Source organism: Aythya marila (assembly GCF_965140915.1).
Source record: "Aythya marila genome assembly, chromosome: 16".
Classification (NCBI taxonomy): Eukaryota; Metazoa; Chordata; class Aves; order Anseriformes; family Anatidae; genus Aythya; species Aythya marila.
This window is the reverse complement of record NC_139057.1, coordinates 15631195-15658428: the sequence shown is the minus strand read 5'-3', so window position 1 is coordinate 15658428 and position 27234 is coordinate 15631195. Positions and strand designations below refer to the sequence as shown.

The 27234-nt window shown below is 38.1% G+C and overlaps 2 protein-coding genes across 5 annotated transcripts in view; both read right to left on the bottom strand.

Annotated features, from left to right (window-relative positions):
* Positions 1–614: 614 nt before the first annotated feature.
* Positions 615–22883, bottom strand: CSE1L (chromosome segregation 1 like). 4 transcript variants are annotated; one of them, XM_082773048.1, is made up of 25 exons: positions 22128–22449; positions 20261–20356; positions 19566–19708; positions 17753–17854; positions 17192–17337; positions 16797–16887; positions 16413–16520; positions 15538–15630; positions 14019–14186; positions 13790–13919; positions 13001–13066; positions 10938–11140; positions 9972–10056; positions 9199–9260; positions 8203–8339; positions 7939–8042; positions 7373–7470; positions 6387–6537; positions 5661–5869; positions 4843–4940; positions 4549–4634; positions 3424–3505; positions 2848–2994; positions 1798–2029; positions 615–1104 (listed from the first exon to the last, which is right to left on the bottom strand). In XM_082773048.1, the coding sequence occupies exons 2-25, from the start codon at positions 20343–20345 to the stop codon at positions 1015–1017; spliced, it is 2916 nt and encodes a 971-aa protein (XP_082629174.1). In that variant the 5' UTR covers positions 20346–20356; positions 22128–22449; the 3' UTR covers positions 615–1014. The 4 variants fall into 4 exon arrangements, with proteins under 4 accessions (XP_082629174.1, XP_082629172.1, XP_082629173.1 ...); XM_082773046.1 differs by having other exon boundaries at positions 22019–22147; XM_082773047.1 differs by lacking the exon at positions 22128–22449 and adding an exon at positions 21960–22092.
* A 347-nt stretch (positions 22884–23230) lies between these two features.
* Positions 23231–27234, bottom strand: part of ARFGEF2 (ARF guanine nucleotide exchange factor 2) — a 34592-nt gene continuing 30588 nt past the window's right edge. The window contains exon 39 of the mRNA XM_082773109.1: positions 23231–26759. Within this exon, the coding sequence (XP_082629235.1) occupies positions 26583–26759 (177 nt within the window). The 3' untranslated portion in view covers positions 23231–26582. The remainder of the gene's footprint in view (positions 26760–27234) is intronic.

Here is a 27234-nt window from a genome sequence, read left to right as displayed (position 1 = left end):
ATCTATATCCCTGCAGTACTCGTGCTCTAACAGCCTACAGTTTAGCAGTTTGGTGTCCAGGCCATCTGAGAACTCAGTAAGGCTCAGGCACTTATCCAGTCTCTTTTACGCAACCATAACTGTAATGTAAACTGATGCACTTAGAATTCAAGGCTATCACATGTAATCAGCATATTCATTAAGACAGGGAGAACATCCTAGTTAAACAGAAAAAAAAAGTCACTGCTTCACTTGTAATAATACATCACTAAAAATCCACTTGGGAAACTGATGTTTGCTCTAAGAGGGTACCATTACATGCTTTTACTGCATGACTCTGACATGTCTTGTCCGAAGAGAAGGGGTGCACCTGTTGATGAATATCAAAACAGTAATAGCAACTTTGGATCTTCTGCCAAAGTTTTAGATTTGCTCTGCATGATCCTACAATGTATTTAAGCTATTACTAAAGGTAAAGAAAAATCCCTACAGTCCCACTATCTTATATTCTATCCTAAGATTAAAACACTACCTTTATTTTTTTTAAACCAGCTACATTCTTCTAAAACAGTAAGTGCACAGTGACAGGCATTTTAAACAAGTACTTCTTATTTATTCACAATTTAGATAAAGTTTAAGGAAAGACAAAAGAAATACAAAGGACAACATCAAAATGAAAAGGAATTTTAGTGACTGAAGGGAGTTTCTACAGCCAGTGCTCTCCATACATTTCCAAATGTTACCCAAATACTGCAGATGCAGATTTCAAATAAATCCCATAACAAACCGCTATGACTATTCCCTTTGCAATTAAACTGGGAATGGAAGTTAGCCACCATTTATCTATCATTACACACACCACCAAATTCTTTCAATTTCTGCTTAAAGCCGCATTTATCTTTTACAAGATGGATTCTGCAATACATTTTCAAGTAGCATTTCATTTTGTCGGAGCTCCACTATAAAAAAAAAAGTCAGTGTCAACCTTCTGTATAACAAAACAGCTTTTGATCTTGCTTGTGAAATTTATGCAATTCAGAGCAGTGTCACACTTGCAGCTTGGAGGTATCCTTGGAGATACTGCAATGCTTCTGCATTCAGACTAGTACTCAGCATTGATGGAACCTTAAAATATGATAGAGCAGAAGTGTCAATGTGCGTATACATTAAGCTACTGCTACATCCTGTTAATTGCCGTGTCAACACACTGTACAAAGTCAAATGACATCCTGACAGCAGCAGTTTTTCCACTGTAAATGCAGTTGCTGGAATTACGATTCCTGATACTGACAATATTGAGTTTTATGTAGTACTTATCCTAATTAAACATGAAAGAGGAGGTTAGCAAACTATCAGTTATTAAAGCAGGTATCTGGATACAGCAAACAGCAGATCTCCCAAGCAATCTTACTTACCAAAATCCTGAAAACAAATACACAATGGGATAAAAGTCAACTTAAATTTAACTTGTTTAATTTAACATGAGTTGCCTGAGGTTTCCTGAATACATACAATTGAACTGGAGACAAGTGTTAAGCTGTATACCTTCACGTGGATAGATTTTCATGTAAGAAATGGCATATTAATCTTATCACTATAAGAAGGGCTAATATTTTTCACATTATTTAGGTTAGTAGGAAAAAAACATACAAAAGCTATATTTAACGAAAACAAAATAGAAAGCAATACCTAGCATTCTGCTTATGATATACTTCATCTTGCTGAATTATCAAACACTACCAGAAGAGACCCACTGTCATATAAGCATTTTTTCTCTGTAGAATTATGTTTAATGTGCCGCGTATGAAAGTCACCTACCCTGCCAGGGCACGCAGTAGACAGTTTGTGAAGAGACTGTGCCAGATGGATTCTAGGATTGTTCACCATTTGACCTACAGGATCGTGCTCTTTTTTCCCAGCAAAGGCTAGCTGAGAGAACGCAGTCTGATATCCTGGAGTATCTTCTATGTCAATGAAGTGTTCTTCATCAGGGATAGTGTCATCCTCAGGCAGCTCAAAGAGCCCTATGAGGGCCTGTAGCAAAGGAGTCCTATATGGAAAGATGTGGGAGGAGTGTAGAAAAATACATTAGAACAGGGTGGTTTTTTTGTTGTTTTTTTTGTTTGTTTGTTTTTACAGGAATGTTCAAGTTATTCAGAACCCTTTCAACTATTTAGTCTTTCCAGGTACTAGCTCAGCTATTGAATGTTTATAGTGCCCAACCTGAGCTGAACTCAAAGAGCTGTGGATGTGTATATTTTACAAGCATAATGTGGGTGTTCACAGTTCAAACAGGAATAATATATTTATTTTTGATCAGGTCAAATCCTCATGAAACTTACCTATGAGAAGTAATTCTTTTACAGATTACACCTTTCCTCTAATAATATTTTTCTTCTAAATTCTCTTTAACAGTTACTGAGTTCAGGCTACCTGACAACCTGGACTGCTAGACTGGCTCACAATCTTACCAGATAGCTTTCCCCAAAAAGCTACTGTCACACTAAGATCTTACAGTGTCTTGCTCAGGTAGTAAGTATCTGTGATAAGGTTTCCTGACTAGCAGAACAGCTATAACAAAAACTGGTCCTAGCTTTTCAGAAACAATATAAGCTAAAAGAAAGGTAGTCTATTTTCTTAAATGCAATTCTAGCTAGCCCAGTCAGCGCTATCTTCATCACAAAAATCTCAAAGCTGTTCTGGCACCTGCTTTGAAAATGTTTTACTTCTTGAAAAGTGTGAAAAGCCTTAAACTAAGCCTCATAACAGTAGCAGGCCTGAAGAAATCACAACAGAGTATTTTGATGAGTAGTTCACATTTTCATAATCAAGTAGCTTCACCAACAGAACTTGAACTGTTCTACATACCACAGTTTGGTGTACTCAGTGTCCATCATAGGAGGACATTCTGTTAGTATTTTTGTAATGCCAACAGCACAGATTTTCTTTTCAACTTGTCCGGATACTTTCTGTATTTCAGGAATTATAATTTTCTCCAAAACCATTCCAAACATCCTATTACGACATTAAAAGAAGTATTAGAAAGCCTTTTCAGCCTTTTAGTGACAACAATCAGAAACAGTATGAGTCACTAGAAGAGAGAGAAAAACAGAGAATTTGTTACAGTGCTGCCCTGTCATAGTAGATGGCTGGTAGAAATTAGATAGTAGAAATTTTTCATGAAGGGAGAAAAATAAAAATATCACTCTTCCATTTTTATGAGCTGCTCATGAGATTAATGGTCTTAAACAATCAGGAAGGAACTATGGGCAGCATAGCAGAAAAAGAAACATTGCTAGTCAAAGAAATTAACCATAGTAGAAGAAACGTCTGGCTAGTCAAATTAGTGACAAATGCAGTTTGCAATTTTAGCTAAAGGAGACAACCATTGTCTTTTAAAGTAGAAAAAGTTACACGGCAGTCTTAAATAAAAATCATACTAACTTGGGCTGTATGCTGTCAAATATTTCTTGAAGAGCTAATGCCCCATATTTTATGCAGTACAAGTTAATGAAGACTAGGAAACCTATAATGAGAGAAAGGATAATCAGCAGCAAAATACATTATAATAAATTTGTCAAGGGGATAAAAATGGTAATCTTTGCAAGTGTTCAGTTTTAGTGAAGTACATTAACTTGCTACCTTGAACCCTGTCTAAAAACCTGCAGACCTTTTCACCTACCCTAACATGGCAATAACCCACCTAGGACAAGATTCAGTCCTTTCCCCTTATATCACTTTCAAAGCATTAGAAAAGCTATTCCCAAACTTTTCAGATTAAGGATCATAAGAAGACTTAAATGCTTTCCCCTGAAAACTTCATGCAATGCAGTTATTCAGATCAGGTGTGAACCCCTTTTCATGACCTTTGTACCAGAGCACAGATACAAGGCATTAAAAGCATCACTTAATTGGTTGTGAAAGGCCACTCTAAGTCATTCTGTCATTCTTCCTCCTATCAGTAGGAGGCATTAACCAGATTTCACAGGGTTAAATAATAGATACTGTGTAATTTGTGCAGCAATAAAATCATTAAAATAATTTAAGCAGTATGACAATAATCTTCCAGTTATAGCAGCAATAACCAGCATACCTCAGTTAATTTGTCACAGTTCTGCTTGTTTACCACAAAACCTTATCAATAATTTATAATATTAAGGCAGAGTGACATGGATCCATAGACTATTTAACAATAACTACTACTATAAATAAGAGAAAGGAAATGTGGCCCATATTATTGTGTTGTGCAAGATTAAATTGTGTGTTGGAGATTAAATAGAAACACTTTCAGATAACAATACACAGAGTAAGAAAGCAGAAGGGAATACAGATTTCTTTCCCTTCATTTCCAACTCTTTCAGTTCCAATGAGGTTAAGTGTGACCTTTTATGTCAACTTCCCCACATACCACCCTTAATTACACAAATAATTTGAAGCAAGTCCCTGATGTTAGCAGCTCAGCACTCTCCCTTTGCATAATCACAGGACATGACTGCATACTTATTCAGTACAGCCGCACGTTCTAAACTGTTGGCATCACCGAAGCTTTTCATATAGCAAGAAACTTACTTTTAATAAATTTTGTTGTTTTGGAATTTTGAAGTCTTTGGAAGAGTAGAATGAAGATCTGTTTCCTGTACTGGTCAACTGATTCACTAGGAAGTTAAAAGGTTGGTTATTCAAGCCATACTAGCATTTTACTCATGTCATTTTACAGAATACATGTATAGAACTGTTCAAATCTAATTTACTGACAAATGTAGCATTTTTCAGTTGTTAAACATTAACTACAAAGTGTACAAACATACCAAGTATTAAAGTCCACAGAAATTATTTTTGAATGTAATATCAGCTTGTACTCACGGAGGCATGTGCTCTATAATACTATTTAGAAGGTAGAATCCTTGATGGTCATTAGCTTTAGAGGCAATCAACTTCTGAAACACACCTAACAATCCAGGCTGTAAGTAAAACAAATATATAACACTATACAACAGTTCTTCATACATGACCTACCAGCAAGCTGACCCTTACCATCTAAAACACACAACATGGCAAAAGCTTTCACAACCTAAAACCAGGATTCTTTCTGTAGGAAGGAAGATTTCTCTTGGGACCAAATGATCTTTCTTTGAGCCTCAAAATTAGCCTTGATCAAATGAACACCAAAGCTAATTTGAAAATGCATGTCTGCTTCATCATTGGCATCGTCTAATCAAGTTTGACTACAGCAGATCATGCAGCAGAAGTAACAGAAGCTAAGCATGCAGAGTAAATATCCCCATAAATCCACTAATCCTCAGATTTTCCAGCATTTTGACTCGTCCTCACTCACAATTCTGGAGACTGTTCCAAGAAGAACCTCCAAAATTTCCCAATCCAGTGTGTTCCACGTATGTCAGGTAAGAAAGTTAAACCATAGAAGCTTAACTGCTTCACTGTACTAAGTGCAGGAATTTTGCATCTTTATCAATAAAAGATGAAGAATTTCTCTTTTCCCCCATAATGCAAAACCATTCCAGAAGTCTGCACCCACGTGTTTGTTTTTTTTTTAATTTAAAGTACAAATATATATTCTGCACAAACCCAGGTATCCACTAAAGAAAAAAAATCCTTATAATTTTTGATCTTAAATCAGTATGCCTAGAGGCAAACACTGCTACTAAAACAATCCAACTTACAATTTTGTCAGCAGCAGCACTTGCTATTGTGTTGGCACCCCGCTCTAAATAAGCCTGCAGGAGTCGGACCAAAGGCGGAATATTTCCTGTCCTTTCCCATAATACTGGCTGCAGTAGATGAGGAAATAATGCCATATAGGATGATGGGATTTCATTTTTATGCATCTCCAGAAGTAGGGACATCACTTGAAACACATATGGAATGAACTCTGGAAAAGAAATAATGACACTTATAAATTCAGAAAAAATGGTCACTTGTTAAGTCATAAGAACCATGTATCTATTGATTAAACCTACAGTTGTAGGATATTGACAGAAATATTCCAACGAATAAAACGTTGGAGAAAGTATACTGCTTCTCAAATTTAATTATTCCAAACATTTACAAACACTGTATCTATATATACATACACACTTCCTGTTTTCTCTTTTGGTGTTTCAGAGGATGGAATACGAACTACTAGAAACAGGGCAATGTAGGTAATAAGAGGATTTGGGGATAGTGATTATCAGATACTTTTAAGATGGAGTTTGTTTAAAAAAATAATACAGTTGATTTATCCAATGGAACGGCTCAGATTCTTTCTAGAAGTGTTTATTAGGACTGTGAACATCCTGTGTTCTCACTTGAGTTTCCTGTGCTACAGAAAAAAAACCTGCCAGAACATAAACCATGACAATCAATTACAGCAGAGAGAGCACAAGCACTTACTGATTTGAATTTACCTTGCACGTCATTCTGTAGTATCTCAGTGAACACCATAAACAAAGCCTCTTCAAAGCTGCCAACTGCATCAGGGTTTGCTTTGCATGTTATCCTTATTGACAAGCATATTGATTCAAACATGTAATGGTTAAAGTGAGGTTTGCTTGGATTCTAAAAACAAGTTATGAACAAATAAATCAACTTAAACTTGCTGCCAAGTCACTTATTTAGCAAAATTTATTTTTAGATTCAATTGAATTCTAAAAGAGCAATTGGAAGTAAGGATACTATGCCTTATTAATAGGCTGATGAAATTATAGATTAAAGCAAATATTGAAAAACTTTGAAACAAAAATGAGTTTGTTTTTCTAAGTCTTTCGAATACAGGTGTTTTTCAGAATCCCTACATGAACTAACACACAGTTATAGTATGATGTAACAAAAACTCTGCAGCTAAGTTTAAACTACCCATAGTAGTAGTTCATTGGATAGTTGATTAAGGTATTCTAAAGCATTCCCTAAATTAAAAATCAAGAATATTGAACATGGAAGAATATTAGTCCAACTTGAACAAGGGAGACTAAGAGAATTTTACCCACCAAAAGCAGGTGGGTAATTTAATTTATTCCCACATTTCAGTGTCTAAATTTAATCTTAGTCTCAGAAGTTTCCTGGACAAAGAATAAAGGAGTTGCAACAGAAACAGATTATTGTAATGGTGGCTCCTGCACGAGCAAACATTTATACTAGAACAAATTCATATTATAAAAAGATTTTATATGCTGTTCTCAAATTTCAGATGAAAGTGGGGGAAAATTATTTGGAAGGACACCCTAACAGGAATAAAGTACTTCACTGGGAGGCTATTTTTACTTATTTTAATCAAAGTATTGAACAATTTGTGATATATTAACAGAACGCAAACAACAAAGTATACATAAATCTTTAAAAACATTGCTCTAAGAAAAAAAGTGTCAACACTTGGCCCAGATAGCCTGCTCTTTACCTTACTGACAGCCAGCAGTTTCTGTGTAAGCTGTGTGATGACAGAAGGGATGTAGGGAATTATCGATTCCTGCAGCAGAGAAAAACTCCGCATGATTGCTGCAAATATATTGGAAGTTATTAACTTCTGGAGAGAGGTGGATGGCAGAAGTATATGTCTAAATCTTTACTTTTACCATTAAATCAGATCCCAAGGAATTAAGTACAATAAGGATGAGTACCTGTTGCAAGGGCAATCAATCTATAATCATAACAAAGGATAAAGCAAAGCTTCATTATTGCCATTCTGTGGACAGAGCACAGAAGACTAAGCAACTCACCCAAAGTAAAAAGATGTTCTTCACAAGTCACAATACCATTATGTTTAGTATTTCTCTTTAGTTCCATAAATTTACTGAAAAATGACTTAATACTGGCTGGTAAATAACTGTAGGCTGTACAGACCACTTTAGCATTTTTGCACAAAATTACACTTTTCTAATAAAAATTTCAGTAGCCTCTAACTATAAGCCTTCACCTCAAATTAACCAAGTTACTCTTACAGTGCAGGACTCGCACAGCACTTACCTTTCATTATGTATTCATTTTCAGATGAGCCAGGAAGCGTTAGTGCTTTAAACAGGTTTGTTAGCAGCACTTCTACAAATGGTGCCATTTCTGCAGCTGTAATACTGTAGGAAAGCACAGGGTTTTAATGATTAAATACACTCACAAACTTCAAGCATCTTACAGTACCATAATAGCAAGAAATGAAAGATCCCCTACCAGTATTTCACCCATAATGCACAAAAACTAGATAGCAATGAATTTAATTTCTGCTTGGAAACTTACAGAATACTATTATTTGTCCCTCTCATGGTAAACAGTCTTTCAAGAGCGTGGGCTGCATAAGTATGGACCACAATACTTTCTGCTTGAAGATGATTGATTAAGAGAGGAATAGATAACAACAGTTGTTCTTTAGGTACCTAAAAAAAAGTTATAGCAACAAATTATATAAATTACAGAAAAATACAGATGGTTCAACACTAGAACAGAATCACTGAACTCGTCCACTGTAAATTGAAAGCATGGCAGAAAGAAGAAATCTCAGAAGGCTCCTCCAGTTGCTAAAACACACCTTGACAACTGAAAGGTACTGTCCTGGTTTCAGTTAGAACAGAATTAATTTTCTTCCTAGTAGCTGGTGGAATGCTGTGTTTTGGCTCAGGATGAGAAGAGTGCTGATAACACCCCGATGTTTTAATTGTTGCAGAGCAGTGCTTATACCAAGCCAAGGACATCTCAGCCTTTTGCTCTGTCCTGCCAACAGGCAGGCTGGGGGTGCAGTAAGAGCTGGGAGGGGACAGACCCAGGACAGGTGACCCAAACTAGCCGAAGGGGTATTCCATACCATCTGACGTCATGCTAAACAATACATAGGGGTGATACTGCCTCCGGGCAGTACCTATTTCTGTCATCTCCTGTGTATTTCCCCTAGAACATCAATGCTCTATATTACATGCATATATTCCTAATGTTTATTTCTTTTTCCACTTTACTTTGTCTTAATGGGTAATTAAATCTGAGTGGGTCACAGGACTAAGCATGCAAAGATACTCAGTCCTCCAATAGCATTTGGAGGGAATATAGGCTACATGTCCATTTGATATTTATAGCAGCAGTATCATTTACTTTCAAAACTCAAAATTCAGCAGAAAATGTTATGTGTGGCTGTCTAAACACCTGTTGAGTTAACATATGGCCAAGTAAGATAAATTAGGCTTGGCAAGTGTAAAGTAACAGACCACAGAATGTTTTTACTGTAACAGTAGAACAAAAACTTACTTGGCTCCTAAAAATCATGATATATTTGATACCATCAGCTTTTAGCACAGGGAATTCATTCACTGCAATAGAAAAAAAATACACATTACTGAACATATTCTACATATTAAAAGTGACATTAACCCCTGAATACCCATCCCAGGTAATACAACATTTTTCTGTTTTGCTTAGTTTATGCATCTCTCTCTGGGTACTCTGCAATAACATTAAACATACTGTGCAAATGCTCAACGTTAAAGTTCCCCTTCTGGCTCTGATTCTAGCAGACTCCAATGGCATGTTCCAAGACACTCCACTACCCTCTGAATGTCATAAGATAATTGCTAAAGCATAAATACATCACGTTGCTTGAACCTAGACACCTGTAGTCTCATCAACACACACTAGTACAGGCTGCAACCTAGACTTCAGTATTTTACCTTCTCCAGGTTTTGTTTAACACAGATGTTTGTTGTAAGGTCTCAGTTACAGAAGTAAAATTACTTCGATTCAACAAGTTAAAGCATGTCAGCAGATAGCAACCATGTGTGTACATGCCCTGATCTTGCAGACAGCACGTGATAATCCACCTTTGTTTAAAAACTCATTAATCACTGGTCAAACTAACTTGAATTACTTCCCATGCACCAGGTGAAAACAGGCTTCTGGCTCAGAGATAATGCTGATATAGGAGCACATTTTAATTTGTACTTGAGCCTTAAGAAACAATGGTTACAATTGAGGTTCTAGACATATCACAAAAGATAATGCATGAAAGCTAACATTAAACTTACCACTAGGAGACTTTAAGTCAGGTTGAATGTGATTCACAAAGAATTCTGTCAGATTAACAAGTTCATTAGCTTGTGTTATTCCATGCTAAAAAAAAATAAAGTATGTTTATGTATATGCTATCACTCAGTTCTTGTATCTTTTTAATAAAAGCATTATAAAGTGTGTATGCACTTGAAAAGATGCAATTTTAATAATCCCAAGCAGAGGACCACCCAACTTCTTAACTTTTCAGTGTCTAGGTTTCAGCTGTAACACTACAGGGGTTCAAAATTCATAAGACCTGAGTTGAGGAATAATAGCATATAACAGTAATAACGAACCACAGTTTCAGGCAGAAAAACATTAGCAGCTTATTCACTTGTTTTTTTTTTTTTTTTTTTTTTTTTTTTAAATGACAAGCCTTTTGAAAAGGAAGAGTTTAAGAGTCACATTCCAATTCCGAATGAGAACAGCAAAATTATAATAAATACTTCAGTTTTACCTGATTGCCATTTCCAAGACAATAAACACTAAAACAACATGAGACATTATGGAATAGAACGACAAAAACTGTGTCACTCGGATTCCTTCTAGCCTGCTCAACACCATTCATCATCTTCTGTAAAGCTGGATTTGGCCATTCCATGGCTTGTAAGCTCTGGCTCAGGAGCATGTGAAAACTCACAGATGCTGGACCCAAGCCAATTTTGTTTCTTTTCACTGTTTCACACATACTAGTAAGACCTGCCGAATGGTCACATGTGCTTGTTGACTTTGCCCAATCCATCTGAAGATGATATACCATCACATTTCCATCAGCTGTGAAAGTATTATATTACAGATGACTTTTAGTCTCATCAACATTAAACTACTACAAATCTAATTATTCCCATTTAGAAGCAGAATAAAAAGAATCGCATCAACCCTCTAGTCCTCATAGACATTATAATTTTTGAACACTTATAGATTAAAAGAAATAGCAGTACCTTCTGTGTCTGAGCTTTGGATGCCAAAGACGTGACAAGGTAAATAGCTGCATCTTTGTGCTTCCAGTTAACAGATGGATTCTTCGCATATTCCTGCAGCATGGAATTAACGTATCCAGAAAAAATCCCTGTCACAGGCCCCTCAAAAAACTTGCACAGGCCTCTGACCAGATCACAAGCTGCTCTGCGTCTGGTGTCAATATCTGCACAAGAACAAAAGGTTCTTTGGGTATGAGAAAATACACAACTCTTTATGTTACTAAGCATAATACTAAAAATGTATCAGAAACGCACAGCTTTTCAAGCTACAGCCACACTCCACATTGATGCCTAAGAACACATTTAAGTCTTTTTACTTACTGTAATACCAAGGGCTGCTTGCACAACAAAATGAGGAATGGACACCGACCAATAATACAAGTGTATTCAGTGTTTTCAATGTACCCTACAGAAAGTTTCAGCAAGGATGCAGGGGGAGGCTTTTTACTATCTTGATAAGTACACACAGAAACGTACTGATTCTGGCAGTTGAGTTAAATTATTCCCTGTAACAGCCTCTGTGGCGATGTGTTTTAGACTGGTGACTACAACTGTCTTAATTACACACCAGTGTTTTGTCTCTTGCTGAGCAGTACTTGCACAGTGTCAATGCTTTCTTTTTCCTTCTCTCTCTGCCTTCCAAGCAAGGAGGCTTGAGGTGGGCAAGAAACTAGGAAGGGACACAACCTGGACAGCTGACCCAAAGGGACCGAAGTGCTGTTATCCCATGCCGTGTAACATCATGCTTGACAACAAAAACTGAGAGTAGAAGGTTTTTGAAAAGGCAGACATTGCTTCGGGACAGGTTGGGCATCAGTATACTTATGGAAAAGTGGTAAGCAATTGGCTTTTCCTTCTGTTTTCTTCCTCTTTCTCTCACTTATTAAACTATCTTTATCACAGCCTATGAGTTTTCTCAGTTTTACACTGCCTAGTCTCTTCCCCATCCCATCACAGCAGGGTGGGGAGTAAGCAAACTGCTGTGTGGTGCTTAGCCACTGGCTAAAAACAATGAAACAGTATTTTTTTTGGTAACTAACTTGTCAAAATTAATTGTCTCAAGAAAAAAAGAAAAAAGCTCAGCTGGTCTTTAACACTACATACTGACAGAAGACTACATACTAACATACATAACAGAAGGGACAAAAGGAAAATAAAGCAAGTGAATTTAGAAATGCACTCTATATTGCATTTAAAGACATCTCAGAAGAACACAAATATGTCTTGTCTAAATAGCTAACAAGCTTTTATAAGCTTCACTAATACCTGTAATCTTGGGTAAGAATGATAAAATATTTGCTTGAAAAAAAAATAGTCAAAACTTTTTCCTCTACTTCCAATGTACAGAAATTTCTCAAACCTATTATGAAGTTCCAGTCATCTAAAAGAGTCAGTGTCAGTCAGTGCAATGTCAGCGGCACAGAACAGCCCATACAGAGTTATCACACAGATCTAGATTTGGTTCATTTGTGCGCTGACCTGGCTGGAGACAGACAATCAGAACATCAAGTAGCTCTGTTAGCACAGTGCTGTGTTTTCAGGACAGTTATTACAGTGGTTGGAACACAGTGCCAGCATGCAAAGGCAGGCTGCCATCCAGCTGGGTTCATCACAGATTTGTATGCAGAACCGGTCAGAGTTTCACTTTAAACACGACAGACTACCAAATAGAGGCAGAGAGTCTACCCATGTTATTTAAAACTCCACACACAGGAACTAAATACACAACTACGGCCACTACTCAGCATTAACTTACAGGCTATATTTGCTGATACGAGAACATGCGCAGTGCAGGAGACGTACGGATCCAATTAAGAGAAACTATTAAGAACATTGGTCAAAACAAAAAGACACTGGGACGGGCACATCCTGACAGTAAACTTGACCAAAAAACCTGATAAAATATCTTGAGGAAGAAAGCTTCCCAAGTTCAAAAATAAGTTCTAAAAGCCTCAGTATATTGCTTCAGCTCTTTAGAGCTGTATTTAAAGACCAAGTATTCTTAGTATAAATCTGTGGATTACCAGATCCTTCCAAATCCCTTCTTATATATTCTTCAGAATTATCTTCAAATGCTTCTTCATCAGCAGCTGAAAATATAAAATACATAGGAGTTATAATACTGAGATCTGTTTTATGCTAAAAAGAGGTATCATTATCAACTTACTATTTTTTTCAAGTACTTCTCTATAACATTCATAGAAATTAATCAGAAATATCCAGCCTGTTATCCAGCCTGAAATATCCTAGCCTGTTCAGCTTGCTGCCCCACAAACTGCAGTCTTTCATACTCATGAGCTAATGCATTCCTGATTTAAAAGACATATTCAATACTAAATGTACTTAAAGGAGTTTTCCAGAGTCATAGACTTAGAGAGAAGCTTCTTACTGCTGTAACACATTTGGAACACACTGCATTTTAGATATTGTATCTAATTTAGATAGATTAACATAAACCCATCTTGGAGAAACAGACATTACAATTTAGTAGGCTGTATATCCATGCCTATTTAGGCTCCTTCAATTACTCTGGTATTCACTTTAAGCATGAAAAAATATTGATGGCACATGACTTAGACATTCTATATTTTTCAATTTGAGATCACAATAGGACAGAAAAATCATTAGATACATTCATACAACAAGTTTACAAAGCCCATAGCACAGCAATTTGCTGTAGAAACTTCGTTTTGATTCTAGTACTCAAGCACTCGGGATGTGATCCTCAATTCTTAGTCCTTTAAAACAAAACATTATTATAATTACAGTTATATTTTACTGTGTCTTTGAAAATTTGCATCTTGAAAAGTTACCTCTAAATTCCATATTGGGAACAATAACTTTTTCACAGATACTTGTCAATGTATTCTGGTCTTCAAAGAGATGCTTGTAATGTGGTCTTTCACAAACTGAGGCCAGAAACTGGATTGCATTGCTAACCAACTAGAACAGAAGCACATACAAAATACATACAACTTTAGCATGAATGAATAATTTATAATTCATTATTAAACTTGACAAGATCAGTTTTTAACAGCTTACCAAGTCATATTTCACTTCCTGGCCTGTTGTGACTAACAGATTCCAAATCGCTGTTACAAAACGTGGCAGGTAGGGTTGGAATTCTTCATCATATTTTTGAGCGTATAAAGCAGCATTATCACAAATTTGTGATTTCAAGAGCTCCAGTAACCCAGCTTCTTCTTCATCCTCACATAAAACAAAAGTAGGAACTTAAGCATCCACATTTCAACACTAAAGCATTAAAAGTATCAACAAGGAACACAGTTTCAAGGAACACAGTATTATTTTACATTATTTTACACAGTATTATTTCTAAGTAGGTGAAAGAAATCCATCCCATTTTCCTGAAACTACTGTATTTTGCTGATTTGTACTGGAAGTGCACTACAAATCATACATTTGTGCTATTATATCCATAGTTCATGTAACAGTACTACACACTTTAAGTGATTTAGAACTGGTAAGATTCAGTGCAGAATTAATCTTCCTATTACATTTGTAAAAGGTAACGCAAAACACTGAAAATACACGTTCAGGAGGCACTCTATCTTGCTACTTTAAATTGATATAGTTGATAGAACTATTTTTTTTTCCCCTTCTTCTCCGTATCAGCACATATGTTTTTTGGTACCGCAAAGCAAACTGGAAAAATATGTTGGAATAATATTAATAATTAAAAAACAACACACAAAGAACACCTTCCCTTTTTTTAATCCCAACTTTCAATTTTAATGCATGTCAGCATGCAACTGCATGGATGTCTGTGCTGGGCAATGGCCCACAGACAGAAGAGCAAGAAAAACGATAAGCAAAGCTTCTTTTGCACCATCATTAGCCTAAAATGACCACGAAACTATAGCACAAGATGTACTTAATGTGCCCCCTACATATTGTAAAGGCATTTATAGTTTTATTGGCTCCACCACGTGGCAAGCTACTGTACTGCATCTGGAAGATGACAGCATTTAAAATGAGGAAAGCATTGCACAAAATGAATTTGAGCTTTGATGACTTGGTATCACTTTTCACATGTGAAACTACTAATACTTATAATTAAACAAAGACAACAAATAGTAAACTAAATTACTTACAGATGTCATGCCTTATATGTTCAAATATTTCAAGTTCTTTAAGATACCCTGTTTTCTAAAACAGCACATGAACCATCTGAAAGGTATGGAAAACCTGAGCCCTATGACTCAAAAAATCAGGCTTAGACAAACTATTTGTATTTTCACATTTGTACCAAGGTTACTTTAGCAAATCCCCTCAAAAGAAGATATTCACTGACAAGTATTGGTGATTTGATTTCTGCACACAGCTACCTATACCTGTAACTAATATGTAACTTCAAGAACTGGAAACCAAATTCTTAGACAATGGAGCTACCTCTCTTAAATCACATTTCCTTATAGTCATTCTATTTCTTTGTTTACCCAACAAAGGGAACATTACATCACCCAGAATTATACCTCAATTCTCTTATCAACCCTCTCCACCGTACAGAGGCAAAACAGGAGGTTTATGCAGTACTTACATCAGTCTGCAAAAGTTTATTATCTAAAGTTAAAAGAGTATGAAAATTTGTCATCCATGTTTCCATGTTATCTTCAAAAAACTCAGGAAGATCCTGTGAAGGAAAAACATAAATCAACATTTTAATTTGTGATTGTACTGCTCAGATAATATACCTTTGTTTTAAGTAATACGTATCCACCTTATAATCTACTAAGGGACAGTGAATTGTGGAAAATAAATCTACAAAACAAAACACTACCACCTTGCCCTGCCCTACTACAAAAGCAACCCCATAAATGAAAACCCTACAGACAGAGGCTTTGAAGCACATTTCCAAAAACACTAGTTGCTTACACCCTATATAGCCTACAGCTTTATATGGAAAGAACTTCATTGCCTCTGTCTCTTAGAATAAGAAAGCACAGACCTTCCTTTTAGCTCCAACTTACTCTTTTGCCCAAAATAGGAAGAGCAGCCCAGCAATCAAGTCATGATCATCACACTTCACAGGGTTATGATCATGTTGAAACACTATACATCACCTCAGCAGAGTCTATTTTTACCATTTTTCATACAGCGCATTTGTTTAATGCTAAAAAATTTAGATCTCATTAAAATAAAAAAAAAACCTCTACTAGAATTGCTTTCTACTATAGTGCTAAAGTTACTAGTTTAAACTAATTGACTTTCATCTACTTGACTGAATTCGTATCAGTACAGATGCATTAATAAAAGAGCACAGCAAGTTCAAACTCAAGCATTTGACTTTTGTCTTTCATTGCTCATACTCACAGATGGCCTTAAAGGCTGCCTCAAATGGATTCTATAAATAAGAGCATAACAGCTTTGTGAAATTAAAGCAAAAGTATTAAAAAAACAAGGAGATTCATTCACCTGAAAATTTAAACTGTAGAACAGCTTCGCAATTAGAATGAGAGAAGAAAATAGAACCTTCAAAGCACTAGCATCATTTGCATGTGTGCTGCAAAGTTCAATAGTTGCCTAGAAAAAGACACAAGATTCAGTGAAGTAACACACACACAAGCCACATCAACAAGTGATAATGAGAAGTATCACATGACAAAGTATTTTTTACTTTTCTTTTAAACCAGAAAATACAATTCTTTTTCTTCCTCTTACTGATCCCATCTCATTCCTCGCTCTAGCTGGAACACCATTAATAGTTCCAACTGTTTCTAAGTTTTCCTTTTGTAGACATTTGCAACAAGCAATTCAGAATGCTAGACTTGTTTTTAGAAATTACTCAACAATAAATACCTTAAAGAGGTTTGTCAAGGGCAATGCAAAGGCATCAAGTACAAGTTTGATCTCTGTCCATAATTCATTTGACTTAAATTCATGGCGGTACCTGACAAGTGAAAAGAAAATACACAAAAAATATAACAGTCTTCACATTTCTTCCTAAATTAACTTGTGTACACCTGATTTTTCACACTGGACCTAGAAACAAATCTGGTCAAGCAAACACAAGAACTAAACAGCATAGTTAAAGCTATGAAAGGTGTAAAACTTGATAACCACTTGAATTCTTACTAAAAAGTCAATAAGCATAACTAGAAGCCACATAGGTAAACTTTGTACATAAAAAAAAGTAAGTCCAGCAGTAAAAAGTCTGAGTGAAACAAATTTTTTTTGTCCCTTATTTCCAGTACCTTTTAAATAAAGAGTGAGCAGTACGAAGGACCCCATTAATGACATGGAAATCTCCACTTTGAAAACGATTCACCATTTCTGTCAGCAAGTCTGGCCATTTCTGAGGGAAGTCTTCCCGACCAATAATACTAATAGCATCACTTAACTGGAAAGGAAATATAACCATTACATGATATAATAGCAGACTACTTATAAAAAGAATGCAGCTATCATGCCAGATGTTACAAATATTTAAGAATGCTTATTGTTCTTGTCAGACTCAAAAATCATCAGGTTAAGCATCTACTATTTTTCATCACAAGAAATCTCACTTTCAATCCAATGTATGCGTACATGCAGTTTCACTTTCTACAATTAATATACTTAACCACCTAGTGCTGGAACTTAGAGATATATTTTTTAAAGTGGGCAGAAGTACCTTCAACAATATACTCCAAGTTATTTGGATAGGGGTGATGTCACTGGAAGGACAAGGGAGTGCTGCCAGTAACCACAGCCTCTTAGACACACCTGCAATATTCTAAAAGTCTCATGGACACAACCATAAATTGCCTTGTTACCTGCTTTTGTATTTGTTCTGGGCTGCTAAGCATCAAGGGCACTATGTTGGCTTTAATGGCTATCCTGTCCGATTCACAGATTTTGTTCGGTTCATCCTCCACCTACAATTAGAACAATAATTAAGTCATAGACATATTAGTATACTCCAGGCACTGTGCAAATACCATTATTTCGAAGCCAAGGAATTTATGCAACTATTACATTGTTGAATGCTCTCCTCTTTCAGCACACCAAATCATGTCTGTCCTCATTTCTGCTAACCTCAGAAATTACTGTGTGCAAGCTGCCTCAAGCTTTATTTTCTAGAAACTGTATAGGAAGATAGGTGCAGGTGACACAAAAATGTTAACATGGGCTTTAAGAAATAGCCAACCAGTTCAAAACCTTGTCAGTCTGTAGTGCTAAGTGGTAGTAAATCATGGTATCACTATTAAAGAAATAAAATACCATGGCTTATCACCAACCAGTGACAGTCACATTATCTGTGATGGCAGCACTGAAGTTTAGAAACCTAGAAGTCATCCAGCACTGCAGAGTAATTCGACAATCTTAAGATGCCTTTAACCAGATGGCACTACTACACTTGTACTTAGATAGATGAAGAGGAGAGAGGTGGTAGTGAAATGAGCAACAGCAAATCCTTCTTGTTTGAGGTTATTTATGAGATTTTTTTCCAAGGAAATTAGGCTTCTTTTTTTTTTTTTAATAAGACATGGAAAGCAGCATGGGTGACTATCTTAAAAATACTTTAAGTAAAACTAAATCCAAGAAAAAAAAAAATTAAGTACACTCTTCCCTCTCTCCAGAAATGCCCTACACAGCTGGCTTTCCGGGGTCTACCAAATCGAAGTGCTTAAGTAAACAGAACCCTTTTCCTGCATCTGAGTTTTGTCTCCACCCATGTTCAATGCTATTAAATTATACCATTTGATCTAAGTAAGGTAGCCTTGAGGCTGTTCATATTCATACAGCTTTTGAAATGAAAGCTTCGATTTTGAAAAAAACTATGTGCTTGAAGTCACACAGCAATCCTACCAGTTCCCTGGATGCACTTACTGCAGAGCATCTCCTCCTACTCTAACACAAAACCTCATTCTGAAGAATACACATTTTCCGAGTGCTATTTCTACTTTCAATACTCAGTGATAATAAAGATGCAATAATAAATAATAATAAATAATAATAAATAATTTTCAATAATAAATAATTTCAATAATAAAGATGCAAATTTGGAGAAACAACTGAAAATGCAGTGTTAACAACACAAAGTTCTAGAAGTTTCATGCTAGCGTGAATGTGCTGATTTTAACAAATGTAACCAAATCTAGGACTGCAATAGCTTCTTAATATTTGCATGACAGGCAGGGGAAGAAAAGTCACATGCAAATTTTTAAATAGGCAGAGAGACATAAAACAGGAGTGCACATCTGGTACTCTTTCAGACATACAAATCGTTCTTTCTGGGAGACAAAATACAAATCCTAGCAATTAATATGTTTCATCACTGAAGGATTTGAGCTCTTGAATGTAATACTTTACAGCACTAATTAAATTCCACTAATGAGGAAAGTTCTAAATGATTTTTTTTCCTGACATCTTCAAAATAAAGATAAAATGAAGTTAAATGGCAACAGAGGAGGTTTTAGTCCCTTATCTGTAAGTTGCGCTTTGTGTTTGTTTCCTGTATGATCTATCTTCTCTCACAAAGGGAAAACATACAAGCATTCTTCAGTTCAAGGTTACTATAGAATACAGTATTGGATCCTACAAGGATTACTAAATCTTAGCAGAACTACTCACTAGAATACCTACAATTCTCCAGTTCCTCTTAATGTAATTCTTGAATGTTACAGATGCACAAACTTTGATGACATTTTCCTGTGATTTCTCCAGCAGCGTTAAGAGTAACAACGGATAATTCTGGCTTCCTTCAACTGACTCAAGAAACTTTTCCGCTGTAAGAGAATACAGTAAGGTTAGCAAAGGCTGAACTGATTTTCTAACTGGAGTCCTATGATTTCTCAAAGGTCTATTTAAAACGATCAACACACAAACACGTCTCCAGAGCTTCACAAGAACACTGGGTAAATAGCAAAACGTACTGTAGCTTCTTCATTACTAAGCTCTTTAATGCCACTGCTATTAACAAAAGCTCTCAATTCAAAGCAGGCTGTGGAAATATAGCCTCCTCAGCATTTTTAAAAGCCATGTCCTGACAGAAGCCAACCCCTGTTCATCATAAACAGCATCCCTGTTTTAAATAACAACAGAACAAAAAAAAAATCAGGAAAAAAAAATGAAAAGCAAACAGAAATTAAGTTTATATTTACATCCATCCTTCATTAGGTGTTAAGTTTTTATTTTCTTGTTGTTTTCTTTTAAAGGAGACAGAGAATTTCTGCAAAAGAACTTTTGCATAAACTTTAGCTGAAAGTTTAGTTTGTTATATGCAGACTGAAGAGCTAAAATGAAACCAAACTTCTTGGTCTCACATGACAATCACTTACCAGGACGCCTTATAGCAGGATCCGGATCCAGTGTTTTCTTTAGATACTCAGTTAAGGTCTGTAAATTGGCATCGCTCAACTCCATTTTGGCAGAACCTATGACCCACAAGTAGTTTTGTTAAAAACACAGATTAGAAAATCCATCCTATAAGCTACACATACGTAAAACTTGATTCCTCAGAAGACACCCATCCACTCTTTTTGGCTACACCTCATAAAGCATGGTCTCATCTTACTTGTCTGGTGCAATAAAACAACAGTTAGTGTGCACTAAACACAAAAGAAAAAAATATCAAATTTTTCAACTCCACATAGCCGTTACTGGTTGGTTTATTGAAACCAAGCTCCTAAAATAGGATCACACATCCAGCGAAGCATTACTCAGGTACAGCGCAAAGACGATCACTTACTCTTTCATGACAACACGAGTTGGGTTTTGCTTTTGAGAACTACTGTCAGCCACAGAAACCTACCCCTGGTTGAAAAGCTGAATAGCTCTGCCTCAGGTATTTGCAAATCAAGCAATTCAAAGTGCATTGGAGAGTAAAGGTTTGCTTAAAACTAAATACTCATTATCTACAGAAAACTCTGAACAGAAAATGAACTTCTATAAAGATAAAAGACTGCACACTGACAAAGGGGTTGTCCACTCTGCAAAAGTAACTCAGACTAGGGTAGGCATTCATTTAAACAGCAATACATATTTCAGAATAACTTTGTGCAAATAAATTGAATTACTCCTCTCTAGTCATCCTCCCACAGATATTCTCACACTCATCACAGTGATAGGGTAACTTCACAGCTTCAATTGAAATAATTAAAATCACAGTAACACTAAAACAGCATCAAGAAACGCTGTAATGGATGTGTTGTGTAGGGTATCACCACCTATTACAGAATTATTTAGATTGGAAAGGACCCTTAATATCACCAACCACCACCAAACACTACTAAGTCCACCACTGAACCCCATCGCTAAGTGCTGCACGCACCCATCTTCCTCACTGACAGCATGGCTCATTTGCCAGAGAAATAACACGGAACCAAAGGCTATTTTTCCTCTGGAGTTTCTAAGCGTTAAGACTGAAATTTACTCACCCCACTTTGCATTTGTTCTATGTTGACACTCAGTGCAATAAACACAGTTTCTATTTAAGCACGAGTGCAAAGGAAGTGAGTTTTAATAACTCCACTTTTATTCTGTGCTAGCTGTGTCATTGTAAGAGGGGGAGCAGTGTCCCTCCCTTCTGGGGGTTTACTTGCCTGAAGCCTTTTTCACCTGTTCACATCAACCAACAAAACCCTAACAGAGTACAGGGTAAGCAAACAGCTCCAGCAATGGTCGGCTCATTTGTTCTACAAAACAAGCTCATGTGTCAGTGGTAGATACTGAAACAAACACTGAAGCCTTTCACTATTGAGGGTGGAAAAAAACAAAGATCTGCTTTGAAAAAGCTGACAAGACTGAGGTACAAACCCATATGGAAATCATTTATAAAAGCCCGAACAAGGAAGCCAAACTCAGAGCACTGTTTGATTCAGTGGGGATCCTGCCTAGCCTCTTCCAAACGCCTGATGCCCACACGGCACACAGGGGTCGAGCTGGCTTCGGGCTTGTTCTGAAGGCCAAAGGCCTGAAGCCGCTGCTCCACACCGCCCACAGAGCTGCGATGTTCACCGCCGGCTCTCAGCTCCTCACCCCCTCCTCCAGCTGTTCCTTCCCCGCTGCCTCCCACGAGGGACACGAGCGGCCCTCACCGCAGCAGCCCCAGGCTTTTCGCTGCGCGCCGCTCTGCGTCCCCTCGGCAGAGCGCAGAAGACGAGAAAGTTGCAAACTCGCCCTGCAGAAACCCCCACAGGCGCCCACCGCTTCCCTGAGGCACTCCGGCCGGCAGCAGACAGCTCAAAGGGGAAATTAAAAATAAATTCCCCCAAAGCGCGGCCGGCCTCGCGCTGCCAGGCGCCTCAGCGAGCTGCTCCGGCACCGCCGCCGGGCACGGCCCGCCTGAGGGGCGCGGGGCGGGCTGGGCGCAGGCCGCCGGGTCACCGCCACGGGGATCCCACGGGGATCGATCACCACAGATCACCTCCGCGGCCCCCTCCCCTCCCGCGGCAGGAGGCCGAGAGGAGGCCGGCGGCAGGGCCGGGGCGCGGAGGGGAGCCCTGGGCAGCCCGGCCCCGGCCCCGGCCCCGGCCCCACCGCCTCAGCCCGGGATGGCGCCGGGGGGGGGAGGGGAGGGAGCAGGGCCCCGCCGCCCTCACACTACCTCGCTCCCCGCCACCTCCCCGACTGACAGCCGCGAATGCCAATGAGCGGAGCCGCCTGCCAGCCGCCGGCCAATCGTGGCGCGCGGGAGGCGGGCCGAGGCGCCCCAGCATGGTGAGCTGCGCCTCTCGCTGCGCCGTGGGCCCAGCGGGCCGAGCGCGGAACGGAGCGCCGCCGAGCGGTGCCGAGGGCCGGGACGCGGGGTCGCGTTAGGGCCGGGCGGCGCAGGCGAGGCTCACCTGGCGGCTGCCCCGGGGCGGCGGCGGCGGCGGCGGGGCGGGCTGGGCCGTGCGGTCCGGGGCTGCGCCTCACATTCAAACCGCGCCGAGAGGGCGCGGCGGCGGCACCGTGACGGCAGCGCGCGGGGCGGAGGCGGGGCCTGGCCGCCGGGCCAATGGGCAGCCTCCCCTTCCGCGCGGAGAGCCAATCGCGGCCCCGCTCCACACACGGGGCTGGCGGCCAATAGGCGGCCGCGGCCCGCTGCGGAGGGGCGGGGCCTGGCCTGCGGCTGAGGGGGGCGCTGTGAGGGAGAGGAGGAGAGAGGGAGGAAGGCGGGGGAGGGACGGGGCTGCCAGCAGCCGAGCCACAGCGGCCTCTGTGCCTTACACCACTGAATAAGGGCCCGAGGGACCGTTAGCCATTACCCCGCTGAGCAGAGGCACCCCCATCCCAATACAGTCCAAAAACCGCACAGAAGACACGCATCACTTCTTAAAACTTTATTGATTTACCACTTCATTAAAGCATGGAATATTATAACAGTACTATACAGCATATTTTCATGTAGAAAACTTTACATAGTTTTTTCATATCTTATAATTTCCCTATTCTCTCAAAAATGTATACATCCGTCAGGCAAAGTACTGCTCTTTAAATTATTGGTAGTAAATGCACTTAATACGGAGGTCCTCGAAAACATAGGCATTTTAAATAGGTGAAAACATACATTTAACACAGAAATAACAGTAAAGGTGCTGAATAAACAATTTACATACTAAAGGGAGCCGCACTTTTGACAGGAAAAGCTCAGTTTTAAAAGGTTTTGTATTTAATCCTTCAATAGTAAGACAGCTAAAAGTTGGGGGCTGGTTGCTTGCATTAGTGAAAGCTGTTCTGGACTGTTCTGGTTACAGCTCAGAAAGAGACATGAAACATGGATAATAAACCTCTTAAAACAACTTCCTTGTAAGATGGTAGAATCAACATGGAAGGGAGGTTTTAGGATTCTCATTACCATCCCTCCCCTCCTTATTTGTTTCCTACAAGGTTCAAAAATAAGTAGCAATAAATATCATGCAGTCTCCATATTAATACCGTTACAGGTAAAATCACCTTATAGTTTAATTTGTTGCATAACACTACTTCAGACATCTAACCTTATTTTTATTACTCCATGTATTGCACAGATGTTGATCTCTACCAGGCCGTGCTGACACAGAACCCTGCTCTCGTTCATAGTTCCACCGCAGCCTGGAAAACTACTACAGGCAGATAAAGTCTTTAACGTCAGCAGAGTCAGGACAAGATCAGAACCAGCAGTGATTACTGCAGGAGTTTTGGCTCAGCATTTTTAGCTTCACAGAGATGTCTGTGGGTTATGATCTTTCTGACTGTATAGAGGAAAATAAAAAGCTGATGCAAATACAATTGTTTTGGGTATTATACTTTGCAAACCACTCTTATTGCTTTAACAGCTACAGTCAACTCAGAAAACTGAGACAGGATTAAGGCTGTGTCTATCCCCCTGCATTCCAGTCCCCCCTTCTCCTTCATGCACTGCAGTAAGTCTAGAATGTTTCTAATGTCACGTGCCTAATTTCAGCAGTTTATAAATGGCATAAATACAATAAAAGCTCTAGTAAAAGTAAGAGTCTCTCAGAACTAAGGCTGAAGGAAAGGAATGATTAAAGGCCCTAACTCTATATGTAGAGATAGTACAAATGTTGCATGTTAAAGAAAGCCCATGATGCAGTTATAACTTCAGATTTGAAAATTATGAGACCTGTTTCAAGACAGGAGTTGTAAGGCTTTCAGAACCATAAAATAAAGAAAAATTACACAACTCTTTACAGTTTTTGTTTTGATAGGAGATAAGGGTATACATTCAATGAGGCAGTGACATTCAAAAAATCTGAAAAATATATATATTAAGGACTATCTAGGGCAGGAAGAAAAAAGAATGGCCTGTTCTTACATATTTAAATATAATTAAAATAAATACTTTTTTTTTTTTTTTTTTAACTGTAATTAAGTGACATTACCAGGGAACAAGCAACTATACTAAATGCAACACAAAAGGACATCTGAAATGCAGCAAGTTAAATATTAGCATTGCTTATTTTTCAGTCTTTTCCTATGGTAAAATGCAGCCCTGTATTTCCTCCTACAAAACATTAGTGTATAGATTTATCTACAGGATGTTTAAAAGTTAGAGAGCTGCAATCATGGTTTACTTTTCTTTGGTTAAAAATAAAATCACGAAAGCCTTACTGGTATTATTGCCTGCAAAACAATTGACAAACAGTGCTTACACAGAACAAGCCAATTTACTGAAAAACGCTGTAAAAATCCTTTGGCAATAGCTCAAAAGAAAAAAAATGTTATATTCCAATGCTACATCAACTATGGCTGCCCTACCAGGAAACTCAACTTATAATGCAAAATAATAGTTTCAACACAATACCATTATTTCATCGTTGTCGTTAAATACTCTTATATTTGAGGTTTGCTGATATGAGTAGCACAGTGATTAGTATAACACTTTTGTTTACGTGTACTTTAGGAAGTGGAACTTCTCCATACTTATCCATTTCAGAAAGTCCAAACCTTGAAATTAAAATTAGTTCAAAGGACAAAATTCAGTCCTGCAGTACTGCACTTCCAAATCGTTGTTACATCACAGAAACCTTATGCATTTTGAGGAAAGGAACATCTCCAGGGTAAGCAAAGCTGTAGTGTTAAGTCACATTTGGTTCATTTATACTTGAAAAGCAGAGAAATGCGTTGGTTACTGTTATACTACATGAATGATCTTAAGTTTAATTTTGCTAGAGCTGTCATGGGAATTCAATTTTCACATCACAATAGGAACTAACAGCTGAAAACAAAAGTGATTTGCAGAAAGACAAATCAGAAGTTGCAAATCTGCAGTAAAAAGACAGAACTGGATAGGTAGTAACGATAAGACTTATTGCTAAACAGACATAATTGCTACTAAATACATTATGGTCAAGGGTAAATACATTTTTTTGAACCCTGCTTTGAACCCTGTTTTTAATATTACTGTAGATGCTTTCAGTCCATGATTTGGCAATGTATGAAAGTCAAGGGAAGGTTTAGAAGTTTTTTCTTAATATCTTTTACTCAGAACTAACAAGCTAAATGGGGTAGATACTACTGCGTACTCCTGATGTAAAACCTTCCATAACAATAAAAATGAATCTTGGTAGGTGAAGTACTGAGAATAAAAAAATAGTTTTAAAGTGACTTACTAAACAACAGGAAAACCGCTTCCTCAAATATCCTACGGGCTGTTCACTTCAAAAAATATGACACACTGCTTGGTCTAGCCATGTGCACACAAAGAAAAACCCAGAATGATCTTGGGTGGTCATTAGCCACTGCAGTATAGTTTATTATGAACACGTGCTAACATCACAAGGCTATACAACTATATTCATTATTTCCAAGGGGCATAATTTCCATCAAAGAATCCAGATGATTTATAAGATTTAGTTGGGCTGCAAGACTGAGCAATCGATAAAAGACCAGAAGAGACAGACTTGATCGTAAGGATGACGAGCATCGAAACAGACTTTACATCCACTGTATTAACTTTGTAAGCAACGATTTAAATAAAAACTGCTGATAGTCTCATAGGATGGACAGGGTTTATTTTCCCCACCCACCCCCCCAAGCCCTCCCCAAATGCCATTGCGGTAAGGGTAACTTGCTGCTCTGTTGATAGGCCAGGGTTCCGTTTTTTCCCCGCTCACTTCAATCCATCTCTGGAACACAGCTTTATGTACAAGCAGAAGTAACCAACTCTACTTAAAGCTACCACAAAGGTAAGTTCGTCCCAATTGTCCGTATTTGCTCCTCTGTTATGCAGATTTTGAACACAACACCTACACGCAGGAAGAACTTCCGTAGCACAGCTCGAAGCTCAGGAATCAGGTCAAATTGCATGATTTCACACAAGTATGGATAATAGGTTGAAGCATGTGCCCTGAACTATCAGAGAACATATGAAAAGAGAAAGTTATTCTCTATTCCTGTAGGAAAGTGCAGAGATTTTCTCATAACACCATAGCAATATGGACATCACTGAATTGCTGCTAAATGGTGAAAAATCAAATCACCACTACCACCAGTTTCTTCAAATATTGATAAATTGCAATAAAACATTCAAGACTATACAGGAGTGAACTGGAATTACAAAATTAACAATACAGGGAAGAAAAGGAAAAAAAAAAAACAAAAAAACACACTGAGAACAAAGAGCACACTTTTAAACTTTCCAAAACAGTTGGAAAAAATAACTTTTGGATTACTTCTGGAGAAAAATACAAAACACCCACAGATTTAAGCATAAGTTTTTCTGCATGTGATAGCCCAGGAAATAGTTGCATTCACCTTTTCTTCAAAAAGGCTGAGATACAAAGACTGTTTTGCACCACTACTGTCAAGAAACTAGATTTTCAGTTTT

Coding starts and splice junctions, on each gene's coding strand:
- CSE1L (XM_082773045.1), bottom strand. CDS start 20,345: ATGGAGTTGAGCGATGCCAATTTACAGACCTTAACTGAGTATCTAAAG. Junction 14,187..15,537: donor ATAAACTTTTGCAGACTGAT/GTAAGTACTGCA, acceptor GTTTTATGTGAG/GATGAAGAAGAAGCTGGGTT. Junction 7,471..7,938: donor AAATGAATACATAATGAAAG/GTAAGTGCTGTG, acceptor ATATATTTGCAG/CAATCATGCGGAGTTTTTCT.